The sequence below is a fragment of the Arachis stenosperma genome, chromosome 2, assembly GCF_014773155.1.
Source record: "Arachis stenosperma cultivar V10309 chromosome 2, arast.V10309.gnm1.PFL2, whole genome shotgun sequence".
NCBI lineage: Eukaryota > Viridiplantae > Streptophyta > Magnoliopsida > Fabales > Fabaceae > Arachis > Arachis stenosperma.
The window spans coordinates 119,969,131-119,985,843 of NC_080378.1; the positions used below are offsets into that span (position 1 = coordinate 119,969,131).

Sequence of the window (16,713 nt, forward strand, 5' to 3'; positions counted from 1 at the left end):
CCAGTTACCAGTTGCAAAATAGATTTGCAAATTACTACTATAACATTTAAAATTATTAAAATTTAATTTTTAATTTGATTCTTATACAGTTCAATGAAATTGATTTTATTCAGTTATTTAATCGTGTATTATTAAACCTTGTAGAATAACCCTATATAACATTGTTAAAAAAAATTGTAATAAACTAATAAACACCACAATTTATTTGGTTCGTTTGTAATATAAGATACCTTGTACTAAAATCATATAAAGTTGATATTGTAACTAAAAATAATAAATATACCTAACGTAGAGACACCAAAAAATATATCTAACGCATTTGACTAGTCAGCTTCATTATGCATTTCTAAACTTTCTTTTGGTGATTAATTTTAACCTTTATTACTCCCTTGTACGAGTAAACCAATCACTCATTAATTTTAATAAAGTTACGTGTGCATCAAGTCACATTCGAAAGGGCTTCAAAGTGAAAAAGAAAAAGTCGTTGACGATGATAGTATAGAACAGAATATTGCTGCAAAAATAGTATAGAACATTCCAGAAAAAATGAATTCCCCAATATCTGAAAATTTTCCTGTGTGAATTCACATAAAAAAGCAGACCTCTATGGTATTTCTTTCAACAAAAACGTGCATTTGCTAACAAAAAAGAGTAAATGATTCTGGGTCTCTGGCACTGGCAAATACTAGAATTAGCATGGAGGATACTAGCTCATTACTTGGTGACCCTGTAAGCCTGCAAAACCAACACCAATTCAGGTTATTGAATGTTCAAAGATAAACATAAATTTAAACAAAATAACTAAGATTGTTTGATGAGTTATATTTTACTAAATATAAGTTGATACTCACCTTAATCTTTTTAAGAAGCTCTTTAGCATTTTTGTCATTTTTGAAGTGTTGCCTTACCGGCTGCATATTTCAAGAAACAATAATTTAGTATGCTACATTGTTGCTTTGAAACTTAAGAGGGACCAAAGAAAAGTAAAAGATGCATAAACAAAATCAGAAAAATCACCTCCAGAATTTTATTCAATGCCTTCGACAAAGCTGGCTTGAGGTCACCTGGATGTACTTCCCCACTTTCATACGCGGCGGTCAGCTCTTCAAAGGTTTTGAACGTCCTGAGATTAAATGAAATGAGGAACACATAACAACAATGAATTGTACAGAAGAAAAAGGAAGCTACATATACGGAATGCACCAGAATGGTCAAGAAAATTGCTCCAGCTAACAATGTGATGTTAAAGCCGACTAACCGAGGAAGGGGGAAAAAAGTAGACCACTCGTATCTCATCAACATAAGGACCACTTATTATTGGACGTAAGGTAGCAAAAACTTACTTGTTACCACCATTACTTTCACTACGCTCCACTGTGAACTCATGAAACCATGGTAAGACAAGGTATTTAATGTACTCCAAACATGGGTTTCCTTCCACTATCTGTGGTGGGCAATATGCCTTCTTTATCTTCACATTCACATCGGCCTGTGATATCAAAAATATAAAGTTGAGAAGTCATTTAAAAAAAAAAGTTACGAAGAAGAAACGGAAAAAACTATTTAACAGACACAATTTTACACATTTGCGACTTTTTATCCCTTTTGATTATAAGCAATCTTTTACTGGAAGAAGAAAAAAGCACTTTCATGACACTATCAGCAGCTTACCTCCTCATCTTCCATGAAAATGGAAGAAGACAGATCACTTTTTGACATCTTTTCTTGCCCTTGCAGTAGACCGGGCAGCATGTCTGCAAATCACCGCAAAATCAATTAGTAAAGATAAACAGCTTCACAATGCATTAGTTTAAAAAGTGAGTGTCGGAGAATACGGTGGGACAGAATAATGGGCTTGTTCTTTCTCTTAATGTCATCGCAATATTCTCTAGCAAGTACATTCACTTTTCGCTGATCCATTCCCAGTTGGCAGATGTCAGCCTGTTCTAATATAAAGCATAATGCATTACTTACTAACATGTTTTAAGAAAATTGACAACTACAGATTTAAAGGTTAGGAATTGAGAGACATCACGACATCTGAATACTAATTTGAATAAAAAATTATATACCAGTTGGATATTATAGAAACTGAAGAAAGTAGGAGGGGGAAAAGCAGTATAGCAAAATCATTCAATAGTCAGTAAATGCAGGAAATCAAAACATCCAAACCATCTACAAGTTTCCAAACCATATTTCCCCAGCTACAAATGTAGCCATTAAGCAACAGCTAACCTTTGGACAGTCCACACATACGAGCACTGTTTATACAAATGTAAAATAACCGATGCAAGTATATATAAAGAAGAAAGCAGAAATTCACCTTGAGGTAAAATATGTCAGCACACTGCATGCATGGATAAAATATCTGAGCAGCAGTCAACTCATCCTGTTCACTTCTTCCCATAATTTGGCTACACCTATATAATTTGAAGGGGAAAAAAAATAAAAAAAGTCGATATGCAAGTCCAAATTCACCATTTTACCAAATCATATAAATAAAATCATTAAAAGAAGCAAGAACCTGAGAATCCTTTTTAGGTTGTTCTTCTGAGCTATATCCAACACAAGAGGCCAGTACTCATCAGCCCTCGCATTAATCTCTTTCGATGACCACAGGAACTCAACTTTTCCTCCATCCAAATCCATCCCAACAGCTTTCCAGATCTCAATGAAGTAATTACCCACTGTCTCAATTTTCTTCAAGTCTCCCCCCATTTTGTTATTTAGCTTGGCAAACCAATCTGCGATCCAGATTTTAACGCGGCAGCCAGCAGATGTCAGCTTGTTCACATTGATTGCCTTCATCACTCCCTATACATAAACCACAAAATCGTAAACCACAAGGCCTTCAAAACCATTCACGCCATATTCATTTACCTTAGTCATCAACTATACACTATTTATTAGCCTATGATACACAAATACTCAAAGTTTGCTACGTATTCATATCATTTACTGCTACTTTAGTCTTCTTATGCATTTCACTAATGTTTTGTAATTAAAGATAAGACTGATCTCTCTGCTCCATGTCTCATGCAGATAAGATGAAGTTAACAACAATAGAGTCTAGCCATTACGTCTCTATATAAAGGATATAGTGATTAGGATATTTAATTAAGATAATTATGTATATATTATTCATTTAATAGATACTGCTACATTCATATTCCACATTTTAATAAAATTTCCGTAGTTACAATATGGTAAATCCATCATATTCAAAACTCGTACCACTATTCTAGCAAGACAAATCATCAGCAACATTTCTTCCACTAAAATAGACGAACCTGCTGAATAATGACATTCATTTGAAACAATATATATATATTAAAAAAAAAAACCTGAGCAATGTGCATTCTTCCAGAAGGTTCAAATCCATCATAGCAAACTGGCTCGGGCTTCTTGTCAAGGAGGTTTCGGAGTTCGTCTTCTTGAATGCACTCCTCTCCAATACTCCTCACAATAGCAAACTTCTGATCTAAGGTCAACCTGCCGCAAAAATTAATAATAATAATAATAATAATAATAATAATAATAATAATAATAATAATAATAATAATACGATAAAAATAGTCAAATGCTGGAAACTAAAAACCTGAATTAAGAATTTGAAGAGGAAACTTACTGAGAAGCTGAATTTTGATCGGAAGTGCTGGAACTGCACACCGCCGCCGCCACCACCACATAGATTCACAATTCTCATTAGACAGTTCAGTAGAGAGCTATTTCTTTTTTCAAATCAAAGAAAAAATATAAAAATACGAAAATTAACGAAACGGAAACAGAAGAAAAAGAGAGAAAAGAAGCATACGACGACGAGAGAGAAGTAGCATTGAGTTGCTGCTCCAAGGAAGCTTCATCAGTCTGCAGAAGAAAACAAAAATAAAAAGTCAGGTTTACAGATTGAAGGTTGTAGAAGTGGTAGTGAAGGTGAGAGGGTGGTTCCGAACCTGAGGTTCCGCCATTGACGTAGAGGAAGAGTTCGAGCAGCCGGAGAGTGAGTTGAAAGGATCTGATTGAAGTCTGAAGATTTCATTTCATAGGGCTGCTAAAGTAAATGGGCCGCCAGCTCGTTAGATATTCGGGTCGGGTCATCTAATTGGGCCTGTGTTCAGATGAAAGTTTTTCTTCTTTAAGATTGCTCAGAGTCCAAAAACACTTGAAATGGGAGGATGCTTTGAAAAAAAAATTCAACCAAGTTTTTAATAGTTAGGTGAATATATGATTACAGTTAGTTTAGGACAAATTATTATTTTTAACCATAAAAAATTTGAACATTCACAATTTTAGTTATAACATATAAGATGAGGTTATCAAAACTAATATAATTATATATATAACAAATTAATTTATATATTTCATAATAAAAACAACGCTCGAATCTTTCGTAACCAACAACACAAAAAGATCCACAATTGTTAGAGAGATGCAAATGTTTCCAACATTTTTATGAAAGGTCAACTTCATGTGATAACTATTGGTAATTTGATGCCAGCATACAGGTCAATTTTTGTGCGAGATTAAATGTCACAACTTACATTAACTCACCAATTAGAAGGTCAAATTTCATTTCTCAATACACGCTTAGTAATTAGTCCTTGTCATTCAACCCCACACTTTCCAGTGGTTTCTTGAATTCCCAATTAGAACTCAGCCACCATCTATTCCCATTTCCCAATCCCATTGTAATTTACTTGCCTGAGTATATTTTTATATTACTAAGTAGATAAGATAACATAATTTCTTAGTATATATATGTGGCGTTAACTTGCTCTTGTTACTTAACTTGCATAGAGAGTGTGTAGTTGAGTCTCTCATCAAATGACCGAGTCAACGAATCGACCCGTTGGCGGCACCGAGTTCAGCTGGTGCAAGGCTGTTCCCGGTGGCACTGGAATCACTGTACTAGGCCTCATCCTCTCTAAACCACCAACCATCTCGTTTCTCCAAAATGCCCTCAACGATATCCAAAATTCCCATCCTATCCTCCGCTCAAAAATCCACTTCGACGATTCCACCAACACCTTCCACTTCGTTACTCAACAAACTCCCTACGTTGAAATCCAACCGTACGATCACCAATCAGCTTCCCAAATCGTCCAAACCCAATCCAACGGACACGATCAAATCGAGCCCTTCCACGCTCTCTTCGAGCACGAGCTGAATGTGAACACGTGGCGCGATCACAGCGAGGGAGAGATCGACGCGATGTTTGCGAGCGCTTACGCGATCGAGGACGACCGGTTAGCGGTGTTCCTCCGCCTGCACACGGCGGTGTGTGACCGAGCTACTTCAACGGCGCTGTTAGGGGAGCTAATCGAGCGGTTGCGCAGCGGCGGCGATGGCGGCGGAAGGAAGGTGGAAGTGGAAGAGATGAACGTGGCGCTTGAGGATCTGGTTCCTGAAGAGAAGAAGAGGAAACCGTTTTGGGCGCGTGGACTTGACATGCTTGGGTATTCGCTGAACGGGTTCAGGCTTGGGAATTTGAATTTCGTAGATGCTGATTCGCCAAGAAGCTCTAGGATTCTGAGGTTGCGATTCAATGAAGAAGAAACCAAAAATCTGATTGATGTGAGAAGTTACTAATTTCTAATTTTCTATAATAATTTTCGGTATATTCTTTAGTACTTCAAGTAATTTAACATATATAAGTGTAGCGAATGGGAAGATTTATGATTTTAAATTTAATCACTAGTGTAGTGTCCACTGTCCACTGATTTGAGCTAATATATTTATATGAAATTATAAAAATAAGAGTGATATTATTAAAATAAAATTAAAAATATTTATTTTTTTCGTAATATGTGTACCCTACAATTGTACAAAGTGTCTATGCTTTACGGCTGCCTTTGATTATGGAGATAGGACACTCAAACAATAGTGTTTGAAATGGATAAAGATAATGTGTTTAAAGATACTAAATTAGTATATTTTGTGTTTAAAGATATTGAATTAGTATATCTTGTGTCCAGACAAGAGGACACGGAGAAACTAATAATGAGATATAATTTATTTTTTATTTTTTTATTATTTTTGTTAATTTTTTATAATTATATTTTTTATTGTTATATTTTTTATCTCAAATATTTTGAATAAAAAAATAAATTAAATTTTTATAATTTGTTTTATTTTATTATCAAATAAAATATAAAAACACAAAATTTTGTATTTTTTGTGTCTCTATCCATAAGGGTGTTTTGTACTGTTTTTAAAAACAAACGCAGTGGTATAGAATTCCCTTCAAATGCTAAATTTGTTTGTTCCTCATGTAGTATTAGACTACTAGTAACATATTTGTTATTCATATTCTTAGAACATTCTTTTCCCTTCTGGATTAATTTAATTTTAAAAGATCATGTAGGCATGCAAGTCAAGAGGAATTAAACTCTGTGGAGCACTTGCAGCAGCTGGAATGATTGCTTCATGGACCTCTAAGAATCTTCCTGATTATCAAAGGGAAAAATATGGTATGGTTACCCTTATCGATTGCCGTTCGATGCTTGATCCTGTTCTTCCCAGTGACCATGTTGGTAAGCCTTAGTTTCTTGTAATCTTTCTGCCATTTTCTTAGATTGTTTTGTACTGCTATTGGTACCTTAACATATAGCCTAGTTTGGTTTGGAGAAGGAAAAAAAAATGTTATGGTAATCACTGGCATGAAGTTGTCCTTACCTTCACGTGAAGATGATAAGTGAGAATCATTGTACATGACGGAATGTGATGCACACTTTAACGATCTGATTCTGAATATATTGTTTTGATTCAGGTTTTTACCATTCTGCAATCATGAACACACATGATGTGTGTAAAGAAACCCTATGGGAACTAGCAGAGAGAATCTACACATCCTTTGCAAATGCTAAGAACAGCAACAAGCATTTCACAGACATGTCTGACCTCAACTTCCTCATGCTCAAGGCTATTGAAAACCCAGGTTTAACGCCATCAGCATCGCTTAGAACTTCATTGATCTCTGTGTTTGAAGACCCCATTGTCGACGATTCGGCCGAAATTCATCAAGAGCTTGGGGTGGAGGACTATCTAAGTTGTGGCTCCTTACATGGTATAGGAACATCCATGTCCTTATTTGACACCATTAAGGATGGAAAATTGGATTGTGCTTTTGTGTATCCATCACCACTTCATTCAAGAGAGCAGATTCAAGAATTAATTGATCATGTGAAGAGTATACTTCTGAATGGTTGTAAGATTGAATGATGGTGATAATTATCATTTACAAATTCCCAATTTATGGTTGTACTTGGTCTATTGAAATATTGGTAAGAAATAATGTAAACTGCAATGAAGGAATAAATCATCCACCGAAGTTATGATACCCTTTAAAGTATTCAATTCAGACAACATTTGACTAAGTGAAGATTTGTAAGTTCCCCAACACAATTGTTGCCACTGATTACTGGGGTATTGGGTGTGGGTGACAGTTGTAAAAGGAGGGAGAACATTGAAGAAAGAGTGTGATTCTTTCAATATATTTAAATTTCACTAGCATATAGTACTAATAATTTAGGTAAATCTTCATCAATAAATTGATAAATTTTACACAGATATCTGAATTAAAATTGATTACATGTCTCTTTTAAATAGATCTTATATACTGAATTTAAGTATTTACATGTAAATTGAATTAGTCCAAATCAATTTAGCATGCATCTTCAATTCAATTTATTAAAACAAGTGACATTATATTGTTGTTGGGATTTGGACTAAATCCCTTAGTAAATCTAATCAACATGATATACATAGTAAATGGAATCAGCATATTTGATTCACAAGTAAAATTAAAATTAGGTTTGGTTGTTCATGAGTTTTCATATTGTTCATAAGTTTTTATTCCAAAAATGATACAATATCTCTTCTGTTTTAGTAAATTGAATTGGTCTAATTCGATTTATTTAAATATATGCTAAATCAAATTGAGCTAATTCTATTTACATATAAATGCTCGGTTTATATAGATCTGTTTAAGACATGCATGCATGTATGTGGCCAATTTTTATATAAGATATATGCGTAAAATTGATCTCCAATTAATTTATTAATGTAAATTATTATCAATTTCAATTAGAAAGAAATATGATATTGAAGTATGTAATTCATCCTGTTTCGTACTAATTATATTACTCTTAAATTTTATAATAAAGTAATTATCATATTCAAACGTACAAACTCTTATTATTTACATACTAGTGTCAAATAAATACTTATCGGTTAATGTTCAAATAACATCATTCAATTGAAAAACTATTCATAACAAAACCTTTAACATAATAAGCTAATTAAAGTTAATATCTCCAAGATTTGGAGACCTATGAAAATTGCATACATATTGCACATAAGTGTCTATATTCTAATTCTAGCCAAGTGTATCCTATATATATCTTATTAACACTTGCCCACTAGAAAGAAAAAAAAAAAGGATGGCACATAATATTATAGAAAATCTTCAAAAATTTTGGCTAAGTCAAACTTGCCATTGTTGGATTCTATAGCATTAACAACCTCTTGAAATGTGGAAACTTTGCATGGAACAATGAGGCCATTACTCTGTGAGAATCCAAATTCATTGTATGATTTCTCAAGCAAGATCTTGAACAAAGGGTGAGTGAGGTAGCTTGTTGGAACAACATATCTCTGCCTCTCTTCACCAACATAGATTGCAAAATAACCGGTTGGTGTTCTTGTTCTTCTTGTGTTGGATGATGGTGATGATTCTTCTTCTTCTTCATTCTCTTTTAACAAACATTCATTGTATGAAGAAGCTTCTTTTTCACCTCCAATACCAACAACCTTCACTTTTTTTGCTAGCTTCTTCAATGATACCACCTTTTTCCCTAACATTTTTTTTAAAAAATAAAAAATAAAAAGGTTTGATTGAACTAGCTATATGAATTTACTAGATGGGTTTTTGAGGAAGAAATTAAAAGAGAAGATTTATGTAGAGAAAATGGCTTTTGAGCAAGGTGAAGAGAAAGGTTTGGGACTATATATATGTGTGTGAATGAGTTGATAATAAGAAATTGAAGGACAAAAGAGGGTACAATAATCAATGGCATGTTGTGATGCATGTATAAAAAAGGGTCATTTTCTTTTGAATTTTGACTTAGAAAAATATTTTTGTTCTATAATTAAAGAGATTTTAATTGATTGAAGGATTATTTAATTAGTTGGTAGAGCAACTTTATTTTATCTAATAACTATATTAATTTATTTAAACAAAATAATAGATTATATTATTTTGGTTGTAAGCAAATTAAAACACTTAATTGAATATGAAAAAAAAAATCTCATTCATTTTTTTATTTGTTTGTTTTAATTTATATATCAACAAATAATGGGATATGAATTATTATTGTCTTAATTTATCTTAGGTTTAATTACTCTGTTGGTTCTTATAGTTTCGCAAAATTTTCAATTAGATCTCTATATTTTTTTTTTCTTTTTAATTGAATCCTTGCACCAAATTTTTTTTTAATTGGGTCTTTACACTTTTTTTTTATTTGGGTCCCTGCATCAATTTTTTTTAGTTGAATCTCTATAAAATTAAGCCGATTACTGCTAAGAGGGACCTAATTGAAAAAAAAATTGGTGCAGGGACTCATATAAAAGGAAAAAAAGTTTAGGGAGCTAATTGAAAATTTTGCGAAACTATAGGAACTAACAAAGTAATTAAACCTTTACCTTATTTAACTATCATGCTATGTATACACAAAAAATCAATTATCGTGTATAAAAATATGTATTTAGCATTTCATAACAAATTATTATATTATTGTTTATTGCAAGTTTTAATTATTATATTATGACATATTTGATTATTTTATTTTAAAAAATGTAAATAAATATATAATAATTAATTTAGTAGTTAATTTTTATTGTACATAGAATATTTTTTATTACTAAATATTTTAATGTAACTTTGGTAAGTTGTCTTGATTGGTCATTGGCTAAGCATGACCTTATAATAGTAGTTCAAGCTAGGGATAAAGGTTGTTAATATAATTTCATATGATTAAGACTTAAGAGAAGAATTAAACATGAGCAATGTGTGGTACACTACCACTTTAAATTAAAGTAATATATAGTACTAGCATAATAATTCAGTTGGTGTGTGAGATTCAACTCCACATTTGTTGGTTGTCAATTATTTGGTGGCAAGATGTACATACATGAACATGAGTCAATGAATTAGCTAAAATTAAAGGCTTTTTAATTTGTCTAAGACTTAAAAAAATAAAAAAAAATTAGGTGAAAATTCAGGTACAGTCGACTTCACGTAAAGTTTATATCTGAGAGTCATTAGATGATTTGACTGATTTGACTAAATTTTTATTTAACGACTCTCAGATATCAACTTTACGTGAAAATCGACCTCACCTGAGTTTTCACCAAAAAAATTAATATTGGTAGGTAGATAATTAAATATCTTGTACCATTGATTAAGAAGGATAAGATCACACTAATGACTAATCCATTAGTGGTGAAACTATCATTATTGTTTGAAACAAAAATAACTTATACATATATACTTTGAAAATTTCATTTAATGTGACATATGCTTAGAGATATGTATTAATAATGAGAACTCAAAATAGTAAATATTTTTGTCATATTTCAAAAAAAAAATTATAGCATATGTCTTACCTCTTAAGAATTGAATTTAACAGAAGTCATAATAATTTTGTGGATTTGGTTTGGTATTATTCTAGGTAACTTAGACCAAACCAATAGAATTTTCAGCCAAAGGTACATAACGTTGACCCTTGACCTAATAGAATGCTTATGATGATGTTCCCACTATTCAATCACGCTTCATGAAATTAAATCTTACAATTCCACCACTCATTTTTTTTGACATATTAAATAAATATAATAATTAAGATTTGATGCAAGAGTGCATGTGTATGTTTGTGCCCGTGTTAGTTTCGAATAAAGTAATCAAATTATTTGAGCTAGTGATTTTGGATCTGTATAAAATAAAATAAAATAATGGGGCCAAGAGAAAGAATCTAATTCAAGTAAAATACGGGAGAGAAAATGTTAATTAGATTTGCAAGAAATATGTAGTAATAAAAAATAGGTTTAATGACTCTGTTAGTCTTTATAGTTTTATAAAATTTTTAATTAAGTTTTTATATTTTTTTTTAATTGAATTTTTGCACTAATTTTTTTTCAATTAAGTCCCTTTTAGTAGTAATTGGTTTAATTTTATAGAGACCTAACTAAAAAAAAGAATTGGTATAGAGAGCTAAATAAAAGAAAAAAAATATAAAGACCAATTAAAAAAAAATTTAATGGAAAGACTCAATTAAAAAGAAAAAATATAAGAACCTAATTGAAAATTTTACAAAATTATAGAAACTAACAGAGTAATTAAACCTAAAAAATAATATCACATAAATAAAATATAATAATATTGCAAAACAATACTTTTTTAAATAAATAAAAAAACAAGAAGAAGCAAAATCAAGGCATTAATTGCGTCTTATTCTCATTCTTTTTAAGCTCTCACTACTCACATGCATTGAAGATCAACAACGACGTGCAGAGAAGAAAGGAACAAAACAAGGGGTCTAAATTGAAAATGAAATATATTTAATCAGAAATATTTATAATATTGTTAGAACTATATATCTATAAAAAAATTAATTCGTTAAGAAAAATGTATAAAGTATAAACTGATTTAAGTTGATCGAATAATAAATTTTATTTATTTAAATAAATATTAAAAATTAAATATTTTTTATTTTATTAGTTAATAATAAAACGTTAAATGAAGGTCCAATTTGTAGTGAATTAACTCTTATCTTGCTGAATTGGAATTATGTTTTTGTTCATTTTTATAAATTTAATTTTAATATGTTATTAACATAAAATAATTTTATAGATATATTTAATTATTTGATATTATATTATTAAAAATAATTATTATTTTTATTGACGGTATAAATAATGATCATCTAAAAAATAAATATAATTATAAATACAACAAAATTAAATCTAATTTTCGTATGGTGTTTTGTCAAAGGCTCATAGATAAGGTCATAAGGAAATGCGCAAATTGAGGGAATCAGAATATGCAAATTAAATTAAATTATATGTGGGTACATTGGGTGGAGCCATGGAAATTGAAAAAGTGCTCGTGAAAGCGAATATTTTGACTAACAACATTATGATAAATGCAATGCAAAAGTTAACTTGGGTTGATCGAGTAGTCAATTTATTCGTTTGTTTAAATAAGTGTTGGGGGTTCGAATTTTATCTTGTGTATACAGCAATCTATTAATCAGTGACAAATATTTAAATGGAACTCAGATCTGTGACGAATTAATCTTTAGTCTGTCCTATAAAAAAATAAATAAAAAAAATGCAATGCAACACAACACTACTTCACGCTTTGGGATTGAAAGCTTTCAGAAAATGGATTCTTATTGAATGGGTGTATAATCTTATGATAACCTCACATTAATCTGTTAATTTAAGATTTAATTCAGAATTTTTTTTGGAAGTATCAAAAAGAAATTGGAATATAATAATATCAATTTATACAGATACAAAAAAAAATTTAATTCAAATGCTATACTTACGAAATAGAAATAAAAAAAATCGAAAATTTCACACAAAAATTTTACATAATATTTTTAATCGATTAATTAATTTGATTTATTTCGTATCTTTCGCTTAATAAAATCAGATTTTACATGATTAAACCTGTGAGACTTAAAGCATGATGGAATAGAAGAAAAAAAATTAAATAGTAGAAGAAGAATCTTAATTTCAAATAAACAAATTTAAATTTTATTAAAAAAGATCTTTTTGATTTTCGAAAAATGAAATAACTAGATAAAAGGACTCATAAAAAAATTTATTCTTATTAAAATATCGTAATTAAATCCACATATATTTAGTAAAAAGAAATGTGATGATGTGTACTCAATCTAAAAAATTTGAATATGAAACAAAGCATAAATTGTCTAATTTCTTAAAATGTTATGAATTTGAAGATATTAGTATGGGATGGAAAAAAATCACTATTAACAATTTTGAGAGGAAAGAATTTTTTTATAACAATTTCTAAAAATATTATTGTTACGTTACGTAACCGAAGATTAATGGGTTGGATAAGTTTGGCTGGCCCAATCGTGTGAACGATGAAACGTCCAAGTGAGTTCGCGATCCAAAGCTCCCGCCCGACTTGTGTAAGGAAGAATGGGGGGTGGTACCTGCAAGGACACTTCGATGCCTAAGTCAGCAAGGGTGCAAACAGGCTTAGAGATACCTGAGGGGTGTCAGGGTATTTATAGTGGTGAACCAATAACCACCGCTGAAGTAGTTCCGCCTTTTAAGGTGGATAACCGTTCCTTTATCTTAGGGAGGTTGAGATATGACTCCTGTAAGTGGGTAGAGAGATTTTAGGGGCAGTTACTCATTTGAATGAGTGATTATCTGCCAGCTAATCTTCGTCCCCGACTTCTTTAGGGTTAGTCGTGATAGGAACCGACTTCATAAGGAGGAGGTCGGTACAAGGCGAAGCTCAACCTTTTTGGGTTGGGCCTTTTGTTGGGACCTGGGCCTTATCGTTGGGCCAGGGTATGAACAGTGCCCCTATTTGAGCCCAATTTCTTTTAAGATTTGGGTTCGAGTATTCTACTCGGGGTCGTAACCGACTTGTGAGGGAACCGACGTGATTTGTTTGCAACCGACGTGAATTTTCGTGACTTTTGATTTTCACAGTTACATCTAATCAAACGTCGCGTCCGTTAGGGGTGTGCGTAGGTATTAATTACCTTGGTAACGGTGCATTCATTAATGACCGCTTCCAGTTTTACCATTATGCCCCTAACGTGCTTATAAATGCTTCCCTCTTCCTTCGTTGTTTCGTTTCTTCGATTTTTCAAAATTTTTTTCCTTTCATCTGTTCGTGGAACACTTTCATATCTGTTCGTGGGATACTTTCGTTGAAGGCTTTCATCTTCCTCTACTCCTTTTCAGGCAAAGGTTGGTTCTTTCTTCCATTTTATTAAGTGCTTCTGCATGCCTTTTATTTTCTTTGGAGAGGGAGAAGGTGACGTCGTAGGTTGTTAGATTTCATGCCCCTTAGGAACTCTCGTTTTTTATTCTTTTTTCTTTTCCCTTTGTAGGTTTTCATCGTACCCTAGGGAAAAATGTCTTCTGTAGAAGTTCTTGCTCAGTGGGTTGATGTTACGGTCTTGGGGGAGGAACCCTTGGTTGATACCGAGTTCATCACCAACCTTCGCACTCATCACCATATTTGTACTTCTGAGGAGGATGAGCCGAAGTATGAATTGGTGGTCCCGGGTCTGGAAGACCGGGTTTGTTTTGGGAGGGATACTGAGGAGGTCCCTCATTTTTTCTACATGTATGAAAGCATGATTACCCGTTTGGGTGTTTTTCTTCCATTTTCTGATTTTGAAATAGCTGTTTTGCGTCACTGCCGAGTTGCTCCTACCCAACTTCACCCCAATTCTTGGGATTTTCTGAAAATTTACCAGTTTATCAGCCACGCCTTAGATTTTCCGACCTCTTTGAGGATTTTCTTCTGTCTTTTCCATATGACCAAGCCCTTCAGTGGGCTAAATAACAAGCAGCAATGGGTGTCTTTCCGAGCCATACAAGGTCGGAGAGTTTTCACCCTTTTTGATGAATCCTTCCATGACTTTAAAAATTATTTTTTCAAAGTTCAAGGTGTAGAGGGTCACCACCCCTTTTTCCTGGATGAAAATTCTGTTCATCGCTTTCCTCTGTATTGGTTGGAGGCCTCCCCCTGCGAGAAATATGGTTTGGATGACTTGGATGAGGTGGAGGCAGCCATTGTGGGGTTCCTCCAAGAAGTGTGGGGGAGGGCCCCATATCTGGATACCAAAAAATTTCTCCAGGGGTCGCCGGCCTTTGTCCAGGCACAATTAGGTAGCCTTTGTCTTTTATACTTTGTTTCCGACTTGTCTGAATTTTTTGGCTAATAATTGCTGTTACAGAGATGGCGAAGAAGAATTCCAGCGAATCTTACCAGAGAGTCCAGGAGGCCAGGGCAAGATCTCGCGCCAGGGCCGGCGGTGCCAGGGTAACTAGCTCCTCTCTTCCTCCTCCTCCTCCTCAAACTTTGGGGACCCCTTCTCGGCCTATTGTTATTTCCTCCTCGGCTTCTTCTCAGCCGCCCCCTCCCCCCCGACCTTCTCCTGAGCCAGAGAAGAAGAAGTGTAAGACTTTAGAGTCTTCCTCTTCTTTTGAAGGTGAGGCTAAGGTGGATGCTCCTGCATTTGTCTGGAAACACATCTATCCCCATACCCGTATAGGTATGGATGATGTTTCTGTCCGGAACCACATCACTATTCTGGCTCAGGAGAGTGTCAGGGCGGCGGTGGTGTGCACCAAATTTCTTGATGTTTTTGAGAAGACTCCTCTTAGCTCTCTGGGTTCAACTTCGAGGGTTGAAGAGTTGGAGGAAAGGCTTCTCATATATCAGAAACATGAGAAGGAGTTGAAGGAGGAGTTCGCTAAATTGAGGGAGGAGAGGGATGATCTTCGGGAGAAGGGGAGCAAGTTACAAGCCCAATGCAATATGGAGGAGGGCTTGAGGAAGAAGGCGCAGGAGAGTTATTCAAGCTTGTTCAAGGATCTCGTGGAGGTGAGGAAGGACTTGTTGAATTCTCGGACTGCTTACGCCGAGTTGGAGGACTCTATTGCTGAGGGAGCCGAGGAGGCTTGGAGGATTTTTAAGGAGCAGGTCGGCGTCCTTGCTCCCGATTTGGATCTCTCTCCTTTGGACCCTGACAAAATTTTCATTAATGGGGCCATTGTGTCTCTTCCCCGACCTGTATCTGAGTCTGAGTTGAAGACTCGGGGTCAGAGAATCATAGAGTCTCCTCCCCGTCCAGACAATGCTCCGAGTTCTTCCGAGACTCCCGAGACTTCTCTTCCAACTCCTGTAGGTGCCTCTCTCCCTGGTCCTGATGGCGCTCCGACTCCTCTTCCTGATTCTGGTGGTGATCCTACTACTCCCGGTGGTGATACTTAAAAAATTTGTTGGCTATATTGGGGTCTGGCCTGTGGGTCCCCCCCTTTTTTGAACTCTTTTTATATCTGTGGTAGTAATGGTACACTGACATTTCTCTTGGCCTTTTAAGGCCGTAAACAAAAAATATTTACAAAACCCTTTTTTGGATAAGGGTAACAAAAAAATATTTATAAATACCATTTTTTGGATAAGGGTTTAAGTTACCTTTTGTGTGCATGCTTTTCTGTTTTTGTTTGATACTTAAGAAAATTTTTCCGACCTTTTTCTTGAAAAACCTTTTCTTTGGCTTGTCTGTCTTTATGAGCTTGACAGTCTTTTGGCCTTAGGTTTTTTCGATCTCTCTTTTCCACTATTCCTTTATACTCAACTTTGTGGTTTTATTGAGCTTTTATGTCTTAGGTTATTTTTGCGATGCGTTTTTCTTCTACTCGGTTTTTCATTTCGATTTACGGGTCGAAATGTTTACGAGCTTCTCTACTCGGGTTTTCATTTCGACTTATGAGTCGGAGTGTTTCCGAGTTTCTTACGATCAACTTATATAACCTTTTTACACCGACTTGTACCTCGTCGTTTTATCCTGACGACCATTTAGGTCGGTTCATGGGATTTTCACGTTTTGTCGAGCTTAAGTCGGCGCGTTTCGTAGAAAAGAAAAT

At 33.8% G+C, this 16,713-nt stretch overlaps 3 protein-coding genes across 3 annotated transcripts; 1 reads left to right on the forward strand and 2 right to left on the reverse strand.

Moving 5' to 3' along the window:
- Nucleotides 1-497: 497 nt before the first annotated feature.
- Nucleotides 498-4,113, reverse strand: LOC130960707 (tyrosine--tRNA ligase 1, cytoplasmic). Its single transcript, XM_057886154.1, has 12 exons — nucleotides 3,954-4,113; nucleotides 3,815-3,867; nucleotides 3,629-3,661; nucleotides 3,345-3,492; nucleotides 2,525-2,814; nucleotides 2,324-2,420; nucleotides 1,836-1,941; nucleotides 1,672-1,754; nucleotides 1,344-1,489; nucleotides 1,018-1,123; nucleotides 852-911; nucleotides 498-735 (listed from the first exon to the last, which is right to left on the reverse strand). Exons 1-12 carry the CDS (start codon nucleotides 3,966-3,968, stop codon nucleotides 715-717), a joined length of 1,158 nt encoding a protein of 385 aa, XP_057742137.1. The 5' UTR covers nucleotides 3,969-4,113; the 3' UTR covers nucleotides 498-714.
- Nucleotides 4,114-4,612: 499 nt separating this feature from the next.
- Nucleotides 4,613-7,339, forward strand: LOC130960706 (uncharacterized). The gene is made up of 3 exons (XM_057886153.1): nucleotides 4,613-5,574; nucleotides 6,365-6,533; nucleotides 6,770-7,339. The coding sequence occupies exons 1-3, from the start codon at nucleotides 4,825-4,827 to the stop codon at nucleotides 7,219-7,221; spliced, it is 1,371 nt and encodes a 456-aa protein (XP_057742136.1). The 5' UTR covers nucleotides 4,613-4,824; the 3' UTR covers nucleotides 7,222-7,339.
- Nucleotides 7,340-8,217: 878 nt separating this feature from the next.
- On the reverse strand, nucleotides 8,218-8,957 carry LOC130962317 (auxin-responsive protein SAUR21). The gene has a single exon (XM_057888533.1). The coding sequence runs from the start codon at nucleotides 8,860-8,862 to the stop codon at nucleotides 8,455-8,457; it is 408 nt and encodes a 135-aa protein (XP_057744516.1). The 5' UTR covers nucleotides 8,863-8,957; the 3' UTR covers nucleotides 8,218-8,454.
- Nucleotides 8,958-16,713: the final 7,756 nt, after the last annotated feature.